General features: G+C 44.6%; 2 protein-coding genes across 4 annotated transcripts in view; one reads left to right on the top strand and one right to left on the bottom strand.

The window, feature by feature from the left end:
* LOC144893293 (nucleolar complex protein 2 homolog) overlaps positions 1-27,422 on the bottom strand; it is a 224,249-nt gene that overhangs the window by 98,061 nt on the left and 98,766 nt on the right. The window lies entirely within an intron of this gene.
* The window catches only part of LOC144893307 (uncharacterized), a 45,346-nt gene continuing 20,960 nt past the window's right edge, over positions 3,037-27,422 (top strand). Inside the window, exons 1-6 of one of the 3 annotated variants that reach the window (XM_078783648.1) lie at positions 3,184-3,296; positions 5,114-5,147; positions 15,915-15,978; positions 17,434-17,585; positions 24,479-24,710; positions 26,849-27,151. In XM_078783648.1, coding sequence (XP_078639774.1) covers positions 15,918-15,978; positions 17,434-17,585; positions 24,479-24,710; positions 26,849-26,877 — 474 coding nt within the window. In that variant the 5' untranslated portion in view covers positions 3,184-3,296; positions 5,114-5,147; positions 15,915-15,917 and the 3' untranslated portion in view covers positions 26,878-27,151. Of the gene's footprint in view, positions 3,297-5,113; positions 5,148-15,914; positions 15,979-17,433; positions 17,586-24,478; positions 24,711-26,848; positions 27,152-27,422 lie in introns of those variants that run through there. The other 2 variants (XM_078783579.1, XM_078783609.1) reach the window with 2 other exon arrangements.

Here is a 27,422-nt window from a genome sequence, read left to right as displayed (position 1 = left end):
TTTTGGAGTTTGCTGATGGAGCTGATTTGTTGATTTGTAATATTCAGTTCCAGAAAGAGGATAATAAGCTTGTTACATACACGTCAGGTGGGTCGACGACAACCGTTGACTACCTGATGGTGCGTAGGCGAGATAGGGGGCACCTCCGGGACACAAAGGTGATCCCGGGGGAGGAGACTGTTTCACAGCACCACTTGGTTGTCTGCGACATAAGGGTGAAAGGTGCGAGGAGAGCTCGGCGGGTGAAGTACCAACCGAGAATGAAGGTGTGGAGGTTGAAAGAGGTGACAGTAAAGGAGGCATTAAAAGAGAGGCGGAGTATGGTAGAGGATGATGTGGTTGAGCTTGAACGTGGTTGGATGTCAATGAAAGATAGTCTGTTGGGAGCCGTTGGTGAGGTATGAGGATGGACAAAAGGACCACCGAGGCACTCGGAAACATGGTGGTGGGATGATGAAGTTGGAAAGAGGATTGACGAGAAGAGGAAGAAGTTCAAGGAGTGGCAGAAGGCGAAAGGTACGGGAGCAGAAAAAGGAGAGCATGAAAGTTATAAGGCAGCCAGGAAGGCTGCAAAGAAAGAGGTAGCAAAGGCGCAGGAGGCATGTAGGAAAATGTTCGGAGAACGCTTGGATTCGGAAGAGGGTCAGAGAGCGGTATTCAGGATTGCAAAGCAGATAGCGAAAGAGAGGTGTGATGTGATGGGGGTGAGTTGCTTGAAGGATGAAGTGGGACAAATCGTTGTGGACCCAGATGGAATTAAAGGAAGATGGAAAATATATATGGAAATACTGTTGAATACAGAGAATGAATGGGATGGCAACATAGAGAGTAACCCAGTTTTAGGACCGGCAGAGAAGATAACTGAGTAGGAAGTTGAGGAAGCGATAAAAGCAATGAAGAGTAGAAAAGCGGGAGGGCCGACGGGAGTTGTGGGAGATATGTTGAAGGCAGCAGGAAGTTGGAGTGTGAAGAGAATGACAGAGATCTGTAATCTGGTGGTGAAAGAAGGCCGCATTCCAGTGGATTCGGGACTGAGTACCCTCGTCCCTCTATACAAGGGGAAGGGTGGCCCTCTGGAGTGTGGCTCGTACCGAGCGATAAAGTTATTGGAGCATAGAATGAAGGTATTGGAAAGTGTGTTGGAGAGGAGGATAAGGAAGAAGGTGAAGATCGATGAAATGCAGTTTGGATTTATACCAGGAAGAGGAACGACAGACGCGCTTTTCATTTGAGGAAGTTGCAGGAGAGTACATGGAGAAGAGGAAGAAGTTGTTTCTTGGGTTTGTTGATCTGGAGAAAGCATTCGATAGGGTTCCACGCAAAGTATTGACATGGGCATTGAGGAAGTTAGAAGTGGAGGAATGGTTGATCAGAGTCGTGATGGCAATGTACAAAAGAGCGTGCACAGCTGTAAGGACGAAGGACGGGAACAGTGGTGAGTTTGAGGTGAAGGTGGGAGTGCATCAGGGGTCGGTACTAAGTCCACTACTATTTGTAGCTGTGATGGAGGTGCTGGCTCGGAACATAAAGGAGGGTTTACCGTGGGAGTTGTTGTATGCAGATGATCTGGTGTTGATTGCGGATAGTATGGATGGACTGAAGGAAAAGATGAACAAGTGGAATGAATGTATGGAGAGAAAAGGTCTGAAGGTGAATATAGGAAAGACGAAGGTGATGGCAAGTGGCAAAGCATGTGGTGAGGTGGAAAGAACTGGGAAGTGGCCATGTGCTGTGTGCAGGAAGGGTGTCGGAGTGAACTCCATTCAATGTACAATGTGCGCTGAGTGGGTTCATCAAAAATGTAGCGGTCTGAGAGGGTCATTAACCAGTGTGACAGCTACATTCAAGTGTAAGGTGTGCACAGAGGGAGCTGCAGATGGAGGAAAAGTTGAGTTGGATGTTGGAGACGGCGTGAAGCTGGAAGGTGTGCAAACATTTTGCTACCTCGGAGACATGCTGAATGGAGAAGGTGGATCAGACTCGGCAACGGTTGCGAGAGTGAGATGTGCATGGAAGGAGTTTCGGGAACTGAGTGGCGTGCTGATGAAGAGGGGAGTGTCGTTGAAGCTGAAGGGAAAGGTGTATGCTGCATGTGTGAGAAGTGTTATGATTTATGGGAGCGAGACATGGGTAATGAACGTAGAGCAGCAACGAAGGCTGGAAAGGGTGGAAATGCGAATGGTTCGGTGGATGTGTAGAGTATCGTTGAGAGAGAGGAAGACAAATGATGAATTGTGAAAGATGATGGGAATAGAGTCTGTGATTGATGCTGTGAAGAGGAACAGGTTGAGCTGGTTTGGTCATGTGTTGAGGAAGGATGAAAGTGACTGGTTGAGAAGAGTGATATAAATGAATTTAGAAGGAAGTAGAGGACGGGGAAGACCGAGAAGGACTTGGCTAAAGATGGTGGAAGAAGAAATGCGGGCAAGGGGGTTAACAAGGAGAGATGCAGAAAATAGGGCAAAATGGAGAAGTTTGTCATGGGGACCGCAAGGCTAACCCCCGCTCTAGCAGGGAAAATGGCCTTAAAATGCATGTTGTTGTTGTTGTTGTTGTTGATGTTGTGAGCAGCAGGGGTAAAATACCTTTATTCGGTGCATCATACTGATTATTCTACCCGGTGAGCACCAGGGGTAAAATTCCTTCAGTCGGTGCAGTATACTGTATTCTACCAGGTGAGCACCAGGGGTGAAATACCTTCATTCGGTGCAGTATACTGATTATTCTACCAGGTGAGCAGCAGAGGTAAAATACCTTTAGTCGGTGCATTATACTGATTACCGGTATTCTACCAGGTGAGCACCAGGGGTATTGCGCCTATGTTTAATATTAAAACCCTGCCCCCCACCCCTTTGGTTACGGAGTTAACACAACATGTCCATGTTTATGTGTATCATGTATGTCGCGCCGCTCACAGTAACACAGAGTGTATTACAATTGTAACCATAACTTATCATACCTGTTCATACCTTCGTGGAATGCGACATCGATCGTTTCTAACAATCAAAACGAATCCATTTTCACTGAAATTAGTGTGAAGAAGGTTCGAGAAACGTCACGACTTTTATCACAAAATGGATTTTAAAAAATAATTAAAACTCTAAACGGAAGTGGCTCTTTTGTGACTAAATCTTTTGGTCCGTTTTCTTGTGCGATGTTTTCTTGTGTGGGTGTGTCCACAGTGGCGTGTCCACAGGGGCGTGTCCACAGGTGTGTGCCCACACAGTCCCTCGGCCATAGTCGCGCACACACGCTTTCTCTTGGTCCCTGTTTCATCGGACTCCGATCGTGTTCAGGTGAAGGAATACCTATTATTATATTACTAGCGGGGTCACCCGTGGGATTCCCACGGGTGACCCCGCAAGTTTGCATTGACGTTCGTCGATGGACTCGTTCGCCCGTCTCATTCGTTTTCTTGCTGCATCCTGTTCAAGTCTGCGTTCTTCATCGATCGTCTCATTCATTTTGGAAATAGAAGTTTCCACGCAGCGCATGAATTGTCACGATCCTCAAGAGGAATTTGTCTCGTAATCATCAAATGATAAATGGCAAGTAAATTATATTGTGGAAAATTAAAGATTTCAAATAAACCTATTTAAAGTGTATTCGCACATAACTAATTTTTAAAAACGAAGAAATATCTCTCGGTAATTTCCTGAAACATATTTTACTTCCGGCTAATAATGTTGAATTAAATAAAAACGAAGAAATATATGTCGGCATCATTGTTGACGTTTTTGTGACGACTGTCATCAAACGAAAAAGTAATATATCTTAACGGAAAAGCAAAAGCGAATTTTTAATATATATCGACACGTTGCCGTCGGTGTCATGTTGGGCGGTGTATGATACACCATGACGCGATTTTTAAAAATATATCTGCATTTTCCCGCGTGTGTGGAATGTTCTCAATTATTGCTGACACCGAGTCCAAAACCATCGATAAAAATGAAATCATATGGTGAGTTAGATTGGAGATAAAGGCGTGAGAGAGACTCAATGGCCTTGAAGTTACAGGCATTTGAGAATTCATTTCGTTCTATAAACGGCAACTTTCATCGGATTTTCTTCTCGTTTTTTTTCAACCGAGTCTAAAACTATGTTAGCGACTGTGAAAAATGAAATGATATATCGAATTTAAAATAGATATCGACACATTGCCGTCGGTGTCATGTTGGGCGGTGTATGATACACCATGACGCGATTTTAAAAAATATATCTCTGCATTTTCCCGCGTGTGTGGAATGTTTGTGGAAAATTAAAGATTTCAAATAAACCTATTTAAAGTGTATGCGCACATAACTAATAAAAAAAACGAAGAAATATCTCTCGGTAATTTCCTGAAACATATTTTACTTCCGGCTAATATGTTGAATGAAATAAAAACGAAGAAATATATGTCGGCATCATTGTTGACGTTTTTGTGACGACTATCATCAAACGAAATAGTAATATATCATAACGGAAAAGCAAAAGCGAATTTTTAATATATATCGACACATTGCCGGCGGTGTCATGTTGGGCGGTGTATGATACACCATGACGCGATTTTAAAAAATATATCTCTGCATTTTCCCGCGTGTGTGGATTGTTCTCAATTATTGCTGACACCGAGTCTAAAAGTAAAACCATCGATAAAAATGAAATCATATGGTGAGTTAGATTGGAGATAAAGGCGTGAGAGAGACTCAATGGCCTTGAAGTTACAGGCCTTTGAGAATTCATTTCGTTCTATAAACGGCAACTTTCATCGGATTTTCTTCCCGTTTTTTTTCAACCGAGTCTAAAACTATGTTAGCGACTGTGAAAAATGAAATGATTTATCGAATTTGATTTGAAATAAAACTGGGGGAGAGCAAGACACCACGGGCCTACAAAACAGGACTCAAAGCTATGCGAGTTAATAAAATGGTGGATATTTGTTTATAGCCACTCCCAGAATGGGTGGAGCTATGGGTGGAGCTACTCTGCAAACCGAGTAAGCCACACCCCGGACAGACACCCAACAGATAGACAGACAGACAGACAGAATCATCTACGGCTATTATAATATAGATTGTGCTTTGTGTTTATTTTTATTTTTTCTCATTTGCATTTCCTTCTTTATCCTCAGTGAGTCGAGGTGAGTTCATGTTTTGCTCTACAAGGTAAATACCGTGTATGTACTTGTGGTAAATACCGTGTATGTACCTGTATCGATGTGATTCACCATTTACCTGTAGCTCCTCTAATCTAAAGTGAATATACCATTTACCTGTACCGTAGCTTCACTAATCTAAAGTGAATTTACCATTTACCTGTACCGGAGCTTCACTAATCTAAAGTGAATTTACCATTTACCTGTACCGTAGCTTCACTAATCTAAAGTGAATTTACCATTTACCTGTACCGTAGCTTCACTAATCTAAAGTGAATTTACCATTTACCTGTACCGGAGCTTCACTAATCTAAAGTGAATTTACCATTTACCTGTACCGTAGCTTCACTAATCTAAAGTGAATTTACCATTTACCTGTACCGTAGCTCCTCTAATCTAAAGTGAATTTACCATTTACCTGTACCGGAGCTTCACTAATCTAAAGTGAATTTACCATTTACCTGTACCGTAGCTTCACTAATCTAAAGTGATTTTACCATTTACCTGTACCGGAGCTTCACTAATCTAAAGTGAATTTACCATTTACCTGTACCGTAGCTTCACTAATCTAAAGTGATTTTACCATTTACCTGTACCGTAGCTCCTCTAATCTAAAGTGAATTTACCATTTACCTGTAGCTCCTCTAATCTAAAGTGAATTTACCATTTACCTGTAGCTCCTCTAATCTAAAGTGAATTTACCATTTACCTGTCGCTCCTCTAATCTAAAGTGAATTTACCATTTACCTGTCGCTCCTCTAATCTAAAGTGAATTTACCATTTACCTGTACCGCAGCTCCTCTAATCTAAAGTGAATTTACCATTTAATTTGTAAAATGTCGTTTTTCGACATCATCATCGATATTCAAAGTGAATGTTTTATGTTTAATGAAAGTTTTTCTTTTCCCGTCGAGTTCATGTCCGAGTGACGTTCCGTGTGTGCATTTGTGTATTCGTAGTAAACATCGTCCGGGGAAACGTTTTTATCAAATAAACACTTTATCAAAGGTCGGAGCTGGTGTGGAGGTGAATTGTGCAGTTTAAATCATGAAAATCGGTTCAGATTAAGAGTTTGGAGAGAATCGCGTTTGTATTTGAAGATAGACAATCGTGTTTGTAGAGAGAAAATTAAATAAAGGGACGAATTCTGGAGGAATTTTAATAAAATGCAAAGACCTTCCCGAAGTGTCGCGCCCTGTTTGTCTTTAACTGCCCCGCAGGTTATTCTGCACACGTTAAACAAACATGTTAAATGCTCGAGGCCACCTCGATCAGAACCTGAATGGACTGTTGGCAAACCTGATTCATGTGCTTCTATAAAATCCTTGAAGCATTTTTGGGGAAAAGTTGACAGACCACTTTTTTATCATAATTTGGGTGTGCTGAGTCCATTTTTGCTGTCTGTCACCCTCTCAAATGAAGGCAAAAGCTTCAAAAATGGCCGAAAACAAAATGGCTGTCAAAGATTCAATTATACTGTATTTTTTTAATACCTCTCTAAATTAAATACAAAGTTGAGTACTCTCCTCATTTCAAAAGCATCATTATGTACAAAATTATTCTCAAATATGCAAAATACTGTTATTAGTTTCTTAACATAGGTTGATGGTGTCCATATTGAATTTCAAGATGGCTGTCATTGTTAATCGGTATGTTGCCAATATAGGAAATACTAGTACCGACTGCAAAGCCGCAATGAGCCGGCGAAGCCAAAGCCTCTTGCCACTATTTTACCCATCACTATGGTATCAGTAGGTTAGGTAGTTGGTAGTAGGTAGGTATAGTAGGTACCGTACCTGGTAAGACTTGGTAAAAGAGAAGAGCAGACAGTCCTCCCCAATACCTGCATACCTCTTGCCACTATTTTACCCATCACCATGGCATCAGTAGGTTAGGTAGTTGGTAGTAGGTAGGTGTAGTAGGTACCGTACCTGGTAAGACTTGGTAAAAGAGAAGGGCAGACAGTCCTCCCCAATACCTGCATACAATAAATGTCATAAGAAGCTTAAGGAAGTAACGATACGATGTGCTAGCTTAAGGCCTATTTTAAGAAATTTTAACTGGGCTTAACATACGTTTTCACAGTATGTGTGTAGTCTTCTAACTTCAGTCGCTGGCAGGACTGGTTCTCTCCGGGCACGGCAGCTTCCTCCACCAGCAGACGTTAGCTTGCAGTGATTAATTCGGTGAATTCCGTCTCAACTTCGGATATTTCCGGCCGTGAAAAACTATCCGTATTTCTAAACTAAATATGTAAACCGCTTATACCGTATTTCTGGCCCTGAAAAACTATCCCATACGGCCGCGAGATTTCTAAAAAATAATTCTTCGTCGATGTTAGAATATTTGACGCCGTTTTCACCCTCCGAAACGCGTAATAATATTTTTTCAAATGCTCGAATCTCATTGGTTCTGGTGTTTGATGACGATTTTCGTTGAAGATAACGAGGTTGGTCTTAACGTATTTTAATTACTAATTCGAGGTTTCATTAGATTGTGAATCAAAGAACGACGGGTGAAACAAACTCCTATTGAACTTTTTCACAATTGTTTTATGCAAACTTCCGCATCCGGTCGATGGCGGCCACCATTGAGTGATTTCATTTTAGAAATTTTTTGCAAATGCTCGACTCTCATTGGGTCCGGTGTTTGGTGACGCGTTTTGTTGAAGATAACCAGGCCCGTGCGGGCCGATGTTGGTCTTATATTATTTTATTAATACATTGGAGGTGCATAAGATTGTGAATCAAACGATGACGGGTGAAAGAAACTCCTAATGAACGTTTTAAATTTGTTATGCATACTTCCGCATCCGCAAGATGGCTGCCTCCACTGCGCTTCGGATTCTCGAGCCAAGGCATAATCAGGTTTTCAACATAATACGTACTCGTTTATTGACAACACCGGCTTCGCCGGCTATAAAGGCGACACGAGAGGCTATTTGTAGGCACATTCATATGATGACAAACAGTGAATTAGATAAGGTACAAGCATTTAAGCAGTACATAATGCTACTTTATATGTATTCAAATAAATTTAGCCATATATAATATAATATAATGTACATGTGATGTTATCTGATAGAATGTGCATCTCCCTCCAATGTCTCATATGAAAATGATCGAATTTTCTGCAATTGTGTCACACAGTCATTTATATACAGTTCTACTCATTGTGACAGTTGTCGTTATCCTTGCATTTGCATTGTGATGTACACAACAGATGAGAATTTCTGCACTTGCACCGTAAATTCATACAGCCAGTGTTGCAGCTACAGGAAATCAGTTCCAGACACGACTGGGGTACAGGTGGAAATGACATCAAAATGGGCACCAGTTTGTCCTCGCTCTGTTTCCAACCCATGGACTCGGGTGGAGGCAGATCTGGGTAGTTCAGATGTGCTTGTCTCCACACTAATGCCTGATAATGTGAACGTTTCACATGGAAGAATAGTGCATCACTTGTTGGGGGAAGTGACTCTGGAGCGCGGGACTTAATGAAGAGTACTGGTCGAGCCTTGTCAACTGTGTCAACGTGTTGCATCTTGTACATTTTGCAGACAAACAGCTCTGCAAACACCCCGTTGCCACGCTGCAATTTGGGTGGCATGGAAGCTTTCTTTCCCATCAAGACTGCTGTCATTGATATCTACTAGGGCATGCCCGTACTATATCTATATCTAAAATTATATCCCCCCCCTCTATTTACATGAAATGGTTTGGTCCAAAGCGAACGGCTTGCGAGTACGGTGACAATCCCCCCCCCCCTCTATTTACATGAAATGGTTTGGTCCAAAGCGAACGGCTTGCGGAGTTTGGTAAAGAAATCGCCATAGCATGCACAAACGCGCAGGAAAGCGAAAGAATCGCAAATTAGTTTTAATTAGTTTTAAAACATCGTTTAACGCCAACATAGCGGCAACATAGTTTGCCAACGTGAAATAAATGAATACGCTCTCAAATGTGCCGTCCGAGGCAGAGTCTGTTCGGCACGTTCGGCAGACGTGATAGCTCGCTGCTCTCTGATTGGTTGAATCGTTTTTTGGACATAGCTCGCTAACTACTTCTCCGATTAATATGAAACCTTGAAAAGGCACATCCTCGGGTCCCCAGCAATATACCTGGCAAGTTTAAAGTATATCGGACCCGTGGTTGTCGAGAAACAGCGGTCACAGACAAACATACATACATACATACATACATACATACATACATACATACATACACAGAGATTACTGGAATTATAGATAGATGTTGTCACATGTGAAATGCACAAACCGATTTGGTACAAAATTTGGAGGTGTCACTGCTCCTGTTATAATGTTCATGGATTTCAGGGTATGTTCTGCCAGAGCTGTGTCAACCTGTACAACATTGTCATAGCCAATGATGTGACCAGCATTGTGAAAGAGCTGCACCAGCTCCTTTGATCGAGTGGCTTGGTGTAATGTACATGCTAAGCCTACATGCTTGGACGTCCAGCGTTTTCCACCACTCACATTGTAAACCAAGTCTTGTCCTATGCTCAGAATTATACCTTGAAGTTTTAATTCACCCTGGGATATTTCCTCTTCTTTGATTTCTTCAGTTTTATCTTCGATATTTTCAACTTCATCCTCGGTTTCACCAAATTCGCCCTCGAGAAGACCCTGTCCACCAAAGAGCAAACGAAGAAACATAAACAGATTATCAGGAACACAGGATATTGCTTCATCCTCACTAATGTTGAAGCCTTCATAGGAAGATTGGGACATTATTTCAGATCGCAGCTTCAATGCAACATGTACCATTTCCAGGAACGACTCCTCCACTGGCTGATAAGCAGGCATGGTATGGGCATCCTCATCTTCAGCTACCAACTTTGAAATTGGGACATGTCCGTATTTTGTTGGCACCAGCAATGTTTGTCTGTCTTCAACGGCTTGGTTGTGCATAACTACGAACTCAAAGAAGTGGCTTCTATATAGTTTAAGCTTTTCCTTGAAAGATGCCCTCCTACTAGTGAAACATGGGGGAACGTCAATATCAGCTGTTTCAGCCAAGTGACAATATCTTTTCCACACCTCAGATAATTCGAGAACATGAGCGAGTTTTGCTGCACCCTCTAGTTCTTCTATAAGCCATTGCATAGCAAGATCTGTTTTTTGTGTGTTTTCCTTTCTTCTGGATGTATTGCGGAGGAATTGTTTGTAGCAGTTGGCATGGTATTTGCTCTCAGAAGCTATAAGATCATTCACCCCAGATAAACGTATACTGGTAAGTTGATCATAGGGAGAAGCTTCAAGGATCTGCTGGCTCATCTTCAGCGTGGTCACAGATGACAATTTGGTCTTAGTGTTGTCATCCTGACAGAACATACAGGCTGCCCAATCAACAGGCTGTATGGAACTTCGAAGTCTAGAGGGCAGATCACCAGCTGAAGCGCTTGTACCAGCTTCACACGATTCAGAGTAATTTCGTTTTTGTAATCTGGACATGTTTGTTTTGCTAGTAAAACTAGCATAGCAAGATTTATGCCATACCACGGAATCAGGGTTGGTAGTTAGTATCATACACTAAACAGATCACAAAGACAGCCTTCTTTCACCTGAAAAACATTGCCCGTCTCCATCCATCCCTCTCCTCCGTGGCTGCAGAAAACCTCATCCACGCCTTCATCACTTCCCATCTGGACTACTGCAATAGCCTCCTCTATGGTTCACCCTCAAAAATCACCAATAAACTCCAATACATTCAGAACTCCGCTGCCCGTCTACTCACCCATTCCCGGACCCGTGACCACATCACCCCCGTCCTTTACAAGCTTCACTGGCTCCCCATCCCCCAGAGAATCCAGTACCAAATCCTCCTCTTGACATACAAAGCCCTCCATAACCTGGCCCCATCCTACCTGGCTGACCTCCTCTCCAGACACACTCCCACCCGCAACCTCCGCTCTGCTGGTACCAACCTCCTGACCCCCCCCCCCCCCCCCCCATCCGGACAAAATTCAGATCCTGGGGGGACAGGGCCTTCTCCATCGCTGCTCCCACCGTCTGGAACTCACTACCTCACACCATCAGAGACTCCTCCTCACTCACCACATTCAAAACATCACTCAAGACCCACCTGTTCAACACTGCATTCAACATTTAACCCACAGCATCTAACCCCTGACTATCTCCTCTCCTTCTCCCTCCTTTGTGCTTTGAATATTTCCCTATTGATTCTTCTTTTTTTGAAATTGTTTTCATGTTTTGCTATGCATTATGTTTTGCACTCTGTCAAAGCGTCTTTGGGCTTCATGAAAAGCGCCATCTATCTATAATTCCAGCAATCTCTGTGTGTGTGTGTGTGTGGGTGTCTGTGTGTGTGTTTGTTTGTCTGTGACCGCTGTTTCTCGACAACCACGGGTCCGATATACTTGCAACTTGCCAGGTATATTGCTGGGGACCCGAGGATGTGCCTTTTCAAGGTTTCATATTAATCGGACAAGTAGTTAGCGAGCTATGTCCAAAAAACGATTCAACCAATCAGAGAGCAGCGAGCTATCACGTGTGCCGAACGTGGCGAACAGACTCTGCCTCGGACGGCACATTTGAGAGCGTATTCATTTATTTCACGTTGGCAAACTATGTTGGCGTTAAACTATGTTTTAAAACTAAATAAAACTAATTTGCGATTCATCGTAACTGCGATTTGCGACCTTCCGGACAGTGAAGACTTCACTTCCGGCAGCCAATCACAGAACGCGTTGTTGCGAGCCGAGCCGAGCGCGTGCGCCATTACGGTTCGTAATTCGATTTCTTCCGGAGAAAATAATAATTTCTCGATTTCTTATGCGCATTATTTCTCCCAGAGCGAAGGGCGGAAGCGAAGAGCGTTGTTTTTTTTGTTTACGGGCGTACGGGCGTACGGGCGGGGTAGAGCGTACGGGTAGCGTTTTTTTTTTTTTTTGGCAAGGAACGGGCACCCACGTACGGGCATGCCCTAGTCTATCTATAATTCCAGTAATCTCTGTGTGTATGTGTGTGTGTCGTTTGTCTGTGACCGCTGTTTCTCGACAACCACGGGTCCGATATACTTGAAACTTGCCAGGTATATTGCTGGGGACCTGAGGATGTGCCTTTTCAAGGTTTCATATTAATCGGAGAAGTAGTTACCGAGCTATGGCGATTTATTTACCCGTACTCGCAAGCCGTTCGCTTTGGCTTTGCGAATGGACCAAACCATTTCATGTAAATAGAGGGGGGGGGGTTCTACCGTACTCGCAAGCCGTTCGCTTTGGCTTTGCGAATGGACCAAACCATTTCATGTAAATAGAGGGGGGGGGGGGGGTTGTCACCGTACTCGCAAGCCGTTCGCTTTGGCTTTGCGAATGGACCAAACCATTTCATGTAAATAGAGGGGGGGGGATTGTCACCGTACTCGCAAGCCGTTCGCTTTGGCTTTGCGAATGGACCAAACCATTTCATGTAAATAGAGGGGGGGGGATATAATTTTAGATATATATATAGTACGGGCATGCCCTAGTCTATCTATAATTCCAGTAATCTCTGTGTGTATGTGTGTGTGTCTGTGTGTCGTTTGTCTGTGACCGCTGTTTCTCGACAACCACGGGTCCGATATACTTGAAACTTGCCAGATATATTGCTGGGGACCCGAGGATGTGCCTTTTCAAGGTTTCATATTAATCGGAGAAGTAGTTACCGAGCTATGGCGATTTATTTACCAAACTCCGCAAGCCGTTCGCTTTGGCTTTGCGAATGGACCAAACCATTTCATGTAAATAGAGGGGGGGGGGGGGGGATTGTCACCGTACTCGCAAGCCGTTCGCTTTGGCTTTGCGAATGGACCAAACCATTTCATGTAAATAGAGGGGGGGGATTGTCACCGTACTCGCAAGCCGTTCGCTTTGGCTTTGCGAATGGACCAAACCATTTCATGTAAATAGAGGGGGGGGATATAATTTTAGATATATATATAGTACGGGCATGCCCTAGTATAAAATAAATGCATTATTATTATTATATTATAACAGGTCTATCGATTGCTATTCTGTTTTGACTGTCTCTATGTTTCTGACGTATTTGCACAGACTCTTTCAGTTTGGTTAATCCTTGTTCTGGAGCACCTAACAGCTTGTCACTTTTCTTCTCCTGACAGATGATGCATTGTCTGACATCAGTGGATCTGTCTCTTTTAAGATTCAGTATTGGCTCCATATTCTCATTTTTGTATCGGCACATTCATCATATGAAAATCACATTCGACAATCCTTCATCTGAAACAAAAGAAAAATGAGTTGGTGCATTTTATCACTCGACCATATAAGCGCTTTATGGTGATGATGATGTGAGCGTAGAGTGTTTCAGCATTTTTGGTTACACATATATATGGAGCAAATATGTTTCTTGATTACAACTACGATTGGAAATATTTGGGCCAAATTAAATACTTTATTCCTCAAAACTTTGAACAATTAAACTCCGACTAGGATGTACCTTAGAAGTCGATATAAGAGAAATAGTTGCTGGCCATGGCAGCCATCTTGAAATACAAAATGGCCTCCATTGCCACTAATTATAACTCTCCCCCCCCCCCCCCCCCCACCCCCTTCCGACGCCTCCTCCCCCCAAGCCCTCTCCCTCCCACACTTCTCCCTGCTCTCAAATGTTGTGTTTGTGTGCTTCCCCTTCCCCTTCCCCTTCTCTCACCATCTTGTCTTCCGCTCACTCTTTTTATATATTTTGTTTATCTGGTTGATTTGTTTGTGAAATAAATGTTAGCTCTTTCACGAGCCTCAATTCAGTATACAAAAAAAAAACAAAGAAAAAAACCTTCACTCTTTCATTCCTCTTTTCTCCTGCCTCTGGAACAAACTCCCCCACTCCCTTCAATCCCACTCCTCCCTCCAGGTCTTTAAAACAGCTGTTCACCACCATCTCTTATCTTCCCCCATCCAAAACCTTGATCTTTTCTACCCCCACTAATTCACCCCAGATCCACCTTGTTTGAAATTCCAACTTCTTTCCTGGAAGTCCTGGCAGTGTCCATATGTTTTATACCTCTCCCCACCCCCACCCCCTTCCCTTGCCCCCCCCCCCCCCCACCCCAAAGCCCTCGCCCTCTCTCAGATCTCTCGATGTATCCATGTCTCTCGGTCCCTGCTCTCAAATGTTGTGTTTGTGTCCTTCCCCCTCTCTCCCCATCTTGTCTACCGCTCCCGATGTTATATGTTTTATGTGTCGGTTTGTCTTTCTGTGTGATTAATGTTCGCTCTTTCACGAGCCTCGATCTTGTATACAAAAAAAAAAAAAAAAAAAATTTTTTAAATGAAAACATTATAATTTGATAGGACAACAAAGTTATATATGGTTATACGTCATATCTATGGATGACACTTCTAAACTGTGCATTTGACCTCAGGAAGACCTGCTTAGATATAATAGGTAAAATAACATTTTGGCGGCCATTTTGAGGAATTTAGCTTCACAGGAGAGGGTGACAGACAGCAAAAATGAACTCAGCACACCTTAATTATGATAAAAAAGTGGTATGTCAGCTTTTCCCCAAAAATACCTCTTGAAGTGTGTTTTCCCAAAAATCCGACCAGTCTAGAAGCGGAAGTTAAACCCATAAATGGGTTTAAACCCATTAAACCCATAAATGTGCATTAAAACCATAAAGGTGCATTAAAACGGACCTACCTGGCATTCTTTTCGCCTAAAAACAAACTTTTGAGGATGTTCACAGCTATGTTTGGCTAATTTTAAACACTAGAAACACCTGCTCCCTGTGGGAGAGGTGGGAAACACCTGCTCCCGGCTGCTGGTTGCATCATTTTTCTGTGGGCGCGTCTGTCGCTGATGCAGTGCCTCTCTATAACCAGTTATCTGGTACTCATTTTGCCAACCTTGGAAGGATGACAGGCTGAGTCAACCACACCTGGCGTTAATTCAACGATGTTGGAACTCAGAATCTTGGGATCCCAAGCCCACCGCCCAAACCATTAGGCCAACACAAGATGATCCTGTGGGAGTATAATTCACCTTTCCTTTCCCTCTCTTGTTGGGGGTATCGTTCCCGGGGGAGTTGTGTTGCAGGGTGTGACGATGGTGCGGCCATTCTTGTGACATGCTTGAGACATTAGACCATTTTCAACCCCTTGGACCCTAACTATTGTTGGAATGTACCGTTTAGAGTTTAGACCATCTGGAACGATTCAGGTGCACACCACGCAAACATATACGTAGTCTTGCAAAACAGACTGTACTTTTTTCAGCAATTGTGCAAACTCAACCACCCAGAGGGTGGGGACTCAGCTGGTTTATAACTTTATATAATGATCCACTGAATGAAATGAAAAAGTTCGTTGAGGTATGTTAATTACCATGGTTGTTAACATCCCCGAGTGATGTTAATCCAACAATGAAGTGTAATGTATAAAACTAGCAAGTTGCCTGTGCCCACATGGGATTCGAAATGGGGTAGGGATGGAGATGGCAAAAATACAAATGGTGTCTTCTGTCGAGCCGGCAATCTGGGAGCAACGATTCACATTCATTGCCACGTCTGATGCAATTTAAATGGTCTAATGGTGGCGAGGTGCTCCATTTGAAATTGTTCGATATATGTAGCTTTTTGATTTCCAGGGTCTGCAATAGCAACTTGTTTTGGTGTTGAAACCAGCAATCAATTGCAAGTTAATAGTACGATGAACCAGTGAGTTATCGTATGAAGTTATCAATTGACACACTCTCTCTCTCTGTTTTACTGAATTTTACTTTGCTCTCCAGAACATGAACAAGTGGAGTCCTGAACGAGCGATCATGCTCCCTTGGATCGTTTTATTCCTTTCGGGTGAGATTTTTTTTCCTCTTTAACTCTTCTTTACCTTCTCCACTCTTTTCCCTCCTCTAAATTATCTGATAAATGTTCCGTGTTGAGTGGAAATGATGAACATGTTTGTAATTACTGTATTTGTACTTATTCTGTGCATTTGTACCAAGTGCTCATCCTTTGTATCTGAATGGACTGCAGAGTTAGTTTGAGAAAATAGTTGTTTCTGGAATCGGTCAGTACACGAGGTGAGCAGCTGGTCTCCATGGAAACGGTGAACAATGTCATGTTGAAATGCATTCTCGTGACTCGCATATCAATTTCCGCTTTGTCGTCATGGTATACACCACGGGCTTTGCACTCCAGTACTTGTTACCCCGCACTCGCGAAGCGAAAACAGGGTTAAGCATTCGGTTGCGTCCGTACATGCATACGTGTGGCGTGCCTGCGTTTTTAAAATTCATTTTCTCGGAAACCGTTGGTCTGATTGACACGAAATTTTACCATTGGAGCACCTCATCCTGTAGAATTCTTTAATGATAATTATGATGTAATAGGTCACGTGGTACAGCGGCCATCTTGGAAAAACTGATAAACGTTGCACCTCCATCTCCAAAACCGATCCATGGAAAAATTGAATCGTGGCTCATTGTAAAGAACTCCACATGGGGAATTGGTGGGGTTAATGATGTCATTGGTGTCATAATTATGACGACATAATTCAACGGGGACAACGCTTAGTCTGATCAGCTTTAAATTTATTGAGCGTGATCTATGCAACAATTATATTAGAGAATATAAATTGATGATGTAATCGCTCACGTGGTCTGGCAGCCATATTGGATCAAAGAAATTTAAAAAAAATCGTTCAAAAGCAGAAGAGTTGGCTCGCACTAAGTTGTCTGCACAGGCTAAGTATTCTATGAATACCATCTACTTTTTATTTATTTATTCAGTTTGCAAATAAAAACAAGACCAATAGTCATGTTAGCTTTAGCAGATCTTCAGCTCTGATTGGTGTATGTTTGAGGGGACATACATACATACACACATACATACATGCATACATACATACATATGGACAGACAAACTGTTCGAGACGGCTTTGCTCCATGAGCCGACGCCGTTAAAAAAAAATTTGAGGTCCAAGGAGGTTAACAGGAGGGGGGGGGGGGGGGGTGACACTCCAAAATAAGTATTCCTTTTTGTTTAAAGTCTTATGATTATGTTAGTATGATTCTACATGATGCCCTGTCTCCTAGCAATCATAGAAATTGGTTTAAAATTCGGTGATACTGTGTAACATACCTTTAGTCGGTGTAGTATACTGTCCTGTTTTATTCTACCAGGTGTGCGCCCAGACGTATTCCCCTATTTTTATAGGCACGACTAAGAAATCTCTCAACTATGAAACCATCGTTTATTCCTCAGTGAAAACTTTACTAAATTTATTCGTTGTGTTATTTTGATCTCTAGTGCCCACGAGCCAAGCTGACATGCCCAGCATCAAAGCGTCTCCTGGAGAAAATGTCACCATCAACTCAACCTTTGCTGTTCATCCAAATGAGAGCAGCTCAATCTCCATTTGGTGGAAGTGGAAACCAGTGGATGAAGTTGCTGAAATTGAGGTTTGTTTCACTTTTATCTCTTCCCTCCTTTGTACTCGGAAGACATTTTATCAGGAATCACAAAGTTTCCTGTATTAGTTTTCTGGAGCAACTGCAGGACCCTCATAGTTGTGTTTTGCTTTGCCCAGAAAATACTTCATTTCTCTGCCTCTGCAGCTGAAGGCCCGAGGTATTGTTTTCAGATTGTACTTCTGTTTCAAGAGTGGGTTTTTTTTTTCTGTCACCGCAATTTGAAAGCTGCTGTTAAGCTCATGAAATCACTTGTCTGATGTCCCGGGGCATCCAGAATTTTTATGATGCAAACATCTATGATGCACGAAAGGTCAAGGTCAAGGTCAAATGGTGGTCTGATAAAAAAAAATCGGGCTTTTTTGCAACTGTTAGTCCCTTGGACACGAAATTTTGACCATAGTAGCACCTCTTCCTGTAAAAATTGTTAATTATGACATCATAGGTCACATGCTTTTGGCGCCATCTTGGAAAAACCGAAAAACATCGCACCTCTACAGACTCATGGCAAAAAATATTGGCACCTTGCACCTTTTTCAAATAATTCACCATTTGTTCCAGAAAATAGTTGAAATTAACAAATCTTTTGGTGTCCACAAATGTATTTCTTTGGTTTGCAGTGGAACAAAACAAAAAAAGCTGAAAAAAACTACTAGATCTGAGCTTATTCCACACAGAAACACGAAAATGGCTCCGACAATATTGTTGGCACCTTTTGGAAGTTTTCAGAAATAAATGGATTTCAAGCAGTTGATTTTCCTTTACTTTTGAATTGAACTCACCTGAGGTGAGTTGCAGGTGCCTGTGATATAAAAATCACTCATTCAACCAGTTTGAATAGAGAAAAGGAGTTATTCTGCTGTTTTGTCACTGCGTGTACCACAATGAGCAAGCAGAAAATAAAGAAAACCAGATAATTGTCTGAGGGGGTCAGACACAAGATTGTAGCCAAGTATGGACAATCTCAAGGCTCCAAATCCATATCCAGAGACCTTGATATTCATGTGTCCACCGTACACAATGTTATCAGGAAGTTTAAGGCCCATGGTACTGTAGCCAACCTCCCTGGACGTGGCCGCAAGAATATATTGATCGAAAATTGCAGCGAAGGATTGTTCGAATGGTGGATTAAGCACCTCAATTGCCAAATAGATTCGAGCTGACCTTCAGACACAAGGTACCACAGTTTCAACTCGCACCATCCTTCGCCAGCTTGATGAAATGGGGTTCTCCGGTAGGAGACCCAGGAGGACCCCACTGCAGAGAGAGAGGAGAGAGTGGAGAGGAGAGAGGAGACAGACACAGAGAGACACAGAGAGATACAGAGCCAGAGAGAGACACAGACAGAGAGAGACACACACACACAGAGAGAGACAGAGAGAGACACACACACACACACACACACACACACAGAGACAGACACAGACAGACACAGACAGACACAGACAGACACAGACAGACACAGACAGACACAGACAGACACAGACAGACACAGACAGACACAGACAGACACACACACAGACACACACAGACACAGACACAGACAGACACAGACAGACACAGACAGACACAGACAGACACAGACAGACACAGACAGACACAGACAGACACAGACAGACAGACAGACAGACACAGACAGACAGACACAGACAGACAGACACAGACAGACAGACACAGACAGACAGACACAGACAGACAGACACAGACAGACAGACACAGACAGACAGACACAGACAGACAGACACAGACAGACAGACACAGACAGACAGACACAGACAGACAGACACAGACAGACAGACACAGACAGACAGACACAGACAGACACAGATAGACACAGACACAGACAGACACAGACAGACACAGACAGACACAGACAGACACAGACAGACATGCGAAAGCCCGACTGGAGTTTGCCGAAACGCACCTGAACAAGCCAAAATCCTTCTGGAAGAATGTCCTGTGGACAGGTGAGACCACATTAGAGCTTTTTGGTAAAGCACATCATCTCTATGTTTACAGAAGACAAAATGAAGCCTTCAAAGAGAAGAACACCTTCACTATATTTAAACATGGAGGAGGTTCAGTGATTTTTTGGGGTTGCCGTGCTATCTCTGGCACTGGGTGCCTTGAATGTGTGCATGGCATCATGAAATCAGGAGATTACCAAGGCATTTCGGAGCACAATGTTCAACCCATTGTCAGAAAGCTGGGTCTCCGTCGAAGGTCATGGGTCTTGCAGCAGGACAATGATCCCAAACACACTTCATAAAGAACCCAGCAATGGTTCAAGACAAAACGCTGGACTGTTCTGAAGTGGCTAGCAATGAGTGCAGATCTAAATGCCATTGTACACTTGTGGGGAGATCTGAAAACAGCAGGTGGGAGAAGGCACCCTTCAAATCTGGGAGAACTGGAGCAGTTTGCACAAGAAGAGTGGGCCAAATTGCCAGTAGAGAGGTGTAGGAAGCTCATTCATGGCTATCGGAAGCGTTTGACTGCAGTGGTTTTGTCCAAAGTCTGTGCTACCAAATATTAAAGTGCTACCAAATATTATCAAATTGATTTTTGCATCTAGTTTGTGTGCTACCAAATATATAGTCTTGGGTTTCAATAATTTTGTCAATGCCATTTCTTTTTATTTTCTGATTTAAAAGGATATGTGAAATTTTGAATCAAAAACAAAGGTCTGTAATATTAACAGTGAAATAAAGAATTGTGGAGACCAAATACTTTTGGCAATTTCAACTTGTATATAGAGAAAATTGTGAGTTATTTGAAAAAAGTGCAAGGGTGCCAATATTTTTGGCCACGACTGTATCTCCGAAACCTTTCTATGGAAAAAATTGAAATGTGGCTCATTGAAAAAGAACTCGGCATGGGGAATATGTTGTTAACGATGATGTCATTGTTGCCTTAATTATGACGTTGAAGGAGCTGCGCTCCAACGCAAGTCGAAAGAATTGACGCGACCAAAGACGGAATTCGTCTGAGTTGCTTTATTGAAACAAAACAGCTCAGGTATTCTGAAAAGCCCGTTTATCGGGCAGCAATATATATACACATTTATGCCGGGGCGTTTGCCCGGGAAAACCGAGCCGTCGTCGTGCCGAAGTGGCATTTGGCCGGGTTGACAATTAAGCCGTGCTCGCTGAGGCAACCGAACAGTGTTCGGAGGTGGAGGAGGTGCTCGGCGCGGGACGTGCTGGCGACGAGGATGTCGTCCAGATAGACGAAAAGAAATGGCAGGTCGCGCAGCACGCCATCCATTAAGCGCTGGAACGCCTGGGCCGCGTTCTTGAGGCCAAACGGCATCCTCAAAAATTTGAACAGGCCGAACGGCGTGATGACGGCCATCTTCGGGACGTCGGCCGCCCGGACAGGTACCTGGTGGTATCCCCGTATCAGGTCAATTTTGGAAAATATGACCCGTCCCGCCAAACGGGCGGAAAAGTCCTGGATGTGCAGGATCGGGTACCTGTCGGGGGTGGTAGCATCGTTGAGGCGGTGGTAGTCGCCACACGGGCGCCATCCGCCCCCCGGCTTAGGCATGATGTGCAGTGGTGAGGCCCACGCGCTATTGGAGCGCCGCACGATGCCGAAGTGCTCCAACGCGTCGAACTCGGCCTTTGCCATGGCGGGCTTGGCCGGGTCGAGGCGGCGGGCCCTGGCATAGACCGGTGGGCCCGTAGTGGGTATGTGGTGCTCGATCCCATGCCGCACTGCGATGGCCGAAAACGTCGGCCGCGTGAGGGCCGGGAATTCCGCGAGCAGGCGAGCGAAGTCGTTCGCCGTCGGGAGGGCGCACGCCAGTTCGGTCGGCGTGGAGCTGCTCATCGTGCACGCCAGGGAGCTGAAGGTCTCGGCGTTGACAAGGCGACGACGTTTGACGTCGACCAGCAGCCCGTGGGCGCAGAGGAAGTCGGCGCCCAGCAAAGCCATGGGGACGCAGGCGGTCACAAAGGTCCACTGAAAGCGCTGGCTGCCGAAGCAGAGGGTGACGTCGCGCGGGCCAAAAGTGCGTATGGCCGAGCCATTAGCAGCGACCAAAGAGGGGCCGCAAACGGCGTCCCGCCTGTCCTGCTCGGAGGCGGGTATGACGCTCAGTTGGGCGCCGGTGTCACAAAGGAAACGCCGCCCGGACGCTTTGTCCCGAATAAAAAGCAAGTTGCCCGAGTGGCCGGCGCTCATGGCTGGGAATGAACGCCGGCCCGGCCGTTTCCCGACTTGCCGAAAGTGCACGGGGGTCGGCACGTCCGAGCCTTGTGTCCGAACCTGGCATGGTAACACCATGCCTGGTCAGGTGGAGGCCCCGGCCGTCGTGTCGGAAGCGGTCGGCGCGGCGTGGCGGCCGCCAGTTGCACCGGCAGTTCGGCCTCCAACCGCGCAGGGCGCTCGGGCGTCGTGGGCGTCGCCTCTGATGGCGGCAGGCTCCAGGTAGCCGCGCCGATGTGTTGGCCCGCCGAGGAGATCTTATCGGCTTCCCTGGCGAGGGCACGGGGATCGGTGATCGACGTGCCAGCCAGGGCAAGGCGTACCGGGTGAGGCAGCTGGCGAAGGAACAGCTCGCGGAACAGAAAATCCAGAGAGTGCTCACCGAGCAACGAGAGCATGTAATCCATGCGCTCGGACGGGCGCGTGTCGCCGAGCTCGGGCAGGTCGAGCAGGCGTCGTGTGCGTGCCGCCGGTGAGAGGGCGAAAGCGTCGAGGAGGAGCGTCTTCAGCGCGTCATACTTGTCGGCAGCCGGCGGGTGCTCGAGGAGGCTCAGGGCGCGGGCCGCGGTGGTGGAACCGAGCGCTGCCACGACGTGGTGGAAGCGGGTGTCGTCCGCGGTGATGCCTCGCAGGGCGAACTGGGAGTCCGCCTGGGCGAACCAAACAGCCACGTGAGCCTCCCAGAAGGTAGGCAGTGTAAGAGTCACTGCCGTGTCCATGTCGGTAGGTCACCAGTGAAGGAGTTGCGCTCCAACGCAAGTCGAAAGAATTGACGCGACCAAAGACGGAATTCGTCCGAGTTGCTTTATTGAAACAAAACAGCTCAGGTATTCTGAAAAGCCCGTTTATCGGGCAGCAATATATATACACATTTATGCCGGGGCGTTTGCCCGGGAAAACCGAGACCGGGCATGCCCGGGTGTCAAGGGCGAGTCCTGGAAAGGCGAGTCTGCACATGCCTGGGCGTCCTGGACGCAGCCTGGCAAGTCGAGGCTGGGCGTGCCCGAGCGCTCTGGGCGAGCCCTGGAAAGGCGAGAGCGGGCATGCCCGGACGCTCTGGGCGAGCCCTGGAAAGGCGAGTCTGGACATGCCCGGGCGTCCTGGACGCGGCCTGGCAAGTCGAGGCTGGGCGTGCCCGGGCGCTCTGGGTGAGCCCTGGAAAGACGAGAGCGGGCATGCCCGGGAAAGATGAGACCGGGCGTGCCCGGGAGGTTCGGGCGTGCCTGGGAGGTTCGGGCGTGCCTGGGAACAGCGAGTCCGGGCATGCCCAGGAGAGGTGCGTCTGGGCCCGTCTGGACGAGCCCGGCATGGCGATCGCGCCCTGGCCGCGTCCTGGCAGGTGCAAGGCGATTGTGTACATTCAGCGGGAACCGCTACAACGTCATAATTCAACAGGGACAACACTTGGTCTGATCAGTTTTGAAATTTATTGAGCATGATCGATGCAACATTTATATTAGAGAATAGAAATTTATGATGTAATCGCTCACGTGTTCTGGCAGCCATATTGGATCAAAGAAAAAAATAACCCTTCAAAAACAGAATTTGGCTCGCACCAAATTGACTGTGCAGGTGAAGTATTGTTGCATTTATGGGGGGTAGGCAATGGAATACCTTCGGGCCTTAGTTTAAGGTTTAAGGCCTTAGGGCCTTAAGAAGGCCTTAAGAATACCTTAGTTTAAGGCCTTAGGGCCAGGTAGGGTTGTATAGGTAGTGTGCTCCGACTGTCGTGAAGAAGAAGAAACCTCCATGTAACTAAGTTAGGAATCCGTTAGACCGGATGTCATGTAAGGTCGTACATTTGTCCCCAATGGCGATGGATGGGGTTATGTTAATTAGGTGGGGTTTAAGGGTAATTGATCCCCTGTATGTAATTGCCTCTGTGATTTTTTTTCCGTTGTGCCTTATGCCACTGCACTACACACACTACCAGCCAGTGATCGGCGCGTAATTAACAACACCAAATAAAGTAACCGGAACCAGGAAATTCAACTGCCGCTGATGCCGCCAGCCGAGTCTTCATCGGGTACAGCGGGGAGGGGCCATTTGGCCCAGCCCCGAGGGGTGGTGATTGGTCCGGCCGATCGAGCGATGATATGGACTCTGTGATTGGAGCGTGTGGGTGACGTGAGATAGAAGGTTCCAGGACCAGGAAAGAAAAGGCAGAGCATCGCCAAGAAAAAAAAAATGAATGAATGATCGTTCTAAGGCCATTTTTCCCCGCTAGAGCGGGGGTTAGCCTTGCGGGCCCCATGACAATCATGGTTTCCTGTTTGAGGCATGTTTTTTTTTTTATGGCCGGATGCCCTTCCTGACACCAAATATTTACTTATTGATGATTATTATTAAATCGTTTTCAGTCAAATGTTCTCATTGGCCCAGCAGTATTATAAACAGCAATATCTCACTTAGTGTTGTCGTTCCAGAAGGACACAATGTTAAGTGGGGTATAATTTCCCATGGACTTAGACGTATTAATGATGCGTTCTGACGATGTTATCATTGTAACTTCCATTAGCATCATCGTTTTGCATGATGCAGATAAACATTTCCGCATATAGATGCTAAAATAATACATATCTGAAAAAATTACACTTGGTAAATAAATTAACAAGTTCACAAGTTCTTAATTCCTGGTGATTTCATTTGAAATATTCGTGTTTTTGTTCCAGATTTTTTTACATCATGGGACATCCGACATCATTTCCAACACTCGTTTCTCGAATCGTTTGATTGTTACTGGAAACATAAATGTTGGCGTCTCATCTCTACTCATCAACAACGTCACCTCATTGGACTCTGGGATCTTTACCTGTGAGCATCGTCTCACTGCGCGTGTCATTTCCCAAATCAGTCTGAGTGTTCGACTTCTCGAAGAACAGGAGACAAAGATCTGTCCCACAGGTAATCAATCACCTTTATTGTATTACCGCTATCACATGATTAATCATTTAATAATCTTCATACAGTCACGTGAAAAAGTGAGTACACCCCATGTAAAGTTTTGACTTTTTCAACATATTTCAACATACAGCTATTTGATCTTCATTTCAACAATATTGATGGATAAAGGTGATATAATATAACAAATACCATGAAACATTTACATTTTGTAGTCCATTGTATAATTTAAATAAACATAAATGCAAATTTCGCATGTGGAAAAAGTAAGTACACCCCTGGCCCTAATAGGTGGTATTGCCCCCTTTGGCAGAAACAACCTCAAGTCGGCGTTTCTTGTAACTGTCTACCAGTCTCTGACATCGACTGGGAGAAATTTTTGCCCACTCCTCCATGCAGAATTCTTTCAGCTGTGCGATGTTTGAGGGTTTCTTGCACGCACAGCTCGTTTCAAATCCCCCCACAACATCTCAATGGGATTTAGATCCGGGCTTTGACTTGGCCATTCCAGAACCCTCCATTTCTTCCTTTTCAGCCATTCCTTGGTGGATTTACTGGTATGTTTAGGGTCATTGTCATGTTGCAAGGTCCACCTTCGGTTGAGCTTCAACTTTCCGACAGATGGCCTCACATTATCCTCAAGCACCCTCTGGTACAATGAAGAATTCATTGTGGATTCTATGATGGTGAGCTGCCCAGGCCCTGATGCAGCAAAGCTGCCCCAAACCATAATATTTCCACCACCATGCTTTACAGTTGGTATCAGGTTCTTGTGGTCAAATGCTGTCTTTGGTTTTCGCCAAACATGTCTTCTGGTGCTGTGGCCAAATAGCTCCACCTTTGACTCATCTGTCCAGAGCACATTGTTCCAGAAGTGCTGGTCTTTGCCGAGGTGTTCATTGGCAAACTTTAGTCTTGCCCTGATGTTCTTTCTGGACAGCAAAGGTTTCCTCCTGGCACACCTGCCATGTAGATCAAATGTGTGCAGCCTCTTTCTAATGGTAGATTCGTGCACTTTGACATCAACAGTGGCAAGAGCTACCTGTAGGTCCCGTGATGACATTCTGGGGTTCTTAGAGACTTCTTTCAGCATCTTGCGGTCTGCTCTCAGGCTGAACTTGCTGGGGCGGCCTGGCCTGAACAAGTTGGCAGTTGTTTGGAATCTTCTCCACTTGTAGACGATCTTCCGGACAGTCGAATGATTGATTTCAAATTGTTTGGAGATCTTTTTAAATCCCTTCCCAGACTCGTAGGCATCTATAACCTTCTGTCTGAAGGCCTCAGGGAGCTCTTTTGATCTAGGCATGGTTTAAATAAGACAGGTTCCTTCAAGATCCTCTCTAACGATGTTCTAATCATTTGCACCTGAGCTGGTGCACCTGATTCTAATTTTAGGTATTTGAAGTAGTGATAAATGTAGGGGTGTACTTACTTTTTCCACATGCGAAATTTGCATTTATGTTTATTTAAATTATACAATGGACTACAAAATGTAAATGTTTCATGATATTTGTTATATTATATCACCTTTATCTATCAATATTGTTGAAATGAAGATGAAATAGCTGTATGTTGAAATATGTTGAAAAAGTAAAAACTTCACATGGGGTGTACTTACTTTTTCACGTGACTGTATGTAACAAGGTACAGATATTATTAAAATACATTTTCATGATTATTTAATTCACTCTGTCAATAAAATGTAAATTTGTAAGTTGATCCAACACATCAATTGTAAAATCAACACAAAGTTTATGGTACATTTTATTAAATGTTATTGTTATATGTTTAGTTGAAGCATGAGACAGCGTGTCACCAATGTTCTCTCTCTTCTTCACTCAAACACTCAGAATATTTCATGTTGAGTATCTCGATATGAATATCCGGAAGACGGTAGATTCCTCCAAAGGGAATGGCACAGACACTCCACTGGTTTAACACAACACAAGTCTTCAAAAAAATTAACAAAATACAGAATTGAAACGACAAAGTACCACGTAGGTGTTTGTGGAGAACTTCACATCCAGTAACACTTGTGACCTGGACAGCATCGTTGAACCACAAAACTTTTTGAGATCTCTGAAGTTGTTCATAATTCCCGTTGCTGCAATAATCACTGGTACAATTTTTGTGTTCTTCAGATTCCAGGATCTTTTCACTTCATTTTTGAGGTCTTGGTATTTGGTTATTTGTTTGATTTCTGTTTTGATTAAGCTAAAATCGCTGGATATTGAAACCTCAATTAATCAATGCTCGTTTTTACTTTCCTTGTTCCGAAGTACTATATGCGGTCGCAATGCTTTGTTGGCTCACCTGGAACGAAGTTCAGGGGAGCTTATGTTATGGCACGTTGTTGGTCCGACCTTCCGTCCGTAAACACTTGCAACTTCTTCTCCGAAACCACTCATGGGATTATGACTAAATTTGGCACAAATTATACTTGTTGTGTTGTGACTAAAAGATGTTCATGGCATTAGAAAAAAAACGCGGTCTAAGGGGGTTTACCGGGGGTCAAAGTGGATCCAGGTTTGACCACTCCCCATACCCCCCCCCCCCCCCCAAAAGGAATTTCCTTTCTTCTCCCAAACTACACACATTATTTCGATGAAACTTGACTACAACCTACATCACCCATGTTGTACCAAAGTTTGTTCAAGGCATAAAAAAATGGGGCCCTGAGGTGGTCTTCAGGGGTGTTGTCCCCAAGAATAGGTA

Source organism: Myxine glutinosa, chromosome 1 (genome assembly GCF_964187855.1).
Source record: "Myxine glutinosa chromosome 1, kmMyxGlut1.1, whole genome shotgun sequence".
NCBI classification, from domain to species: Eukaryota; Metazoa; Chordata; class Myxini; order Myxiniformes; family Myxinidae; genus Myxine; species Myxine glutinosa.
The sequence above is the reverse complement of the archived record's forward strand: the minus strand, read 5'-3'. Positions and strand labels throughout refer to the sequence as shown.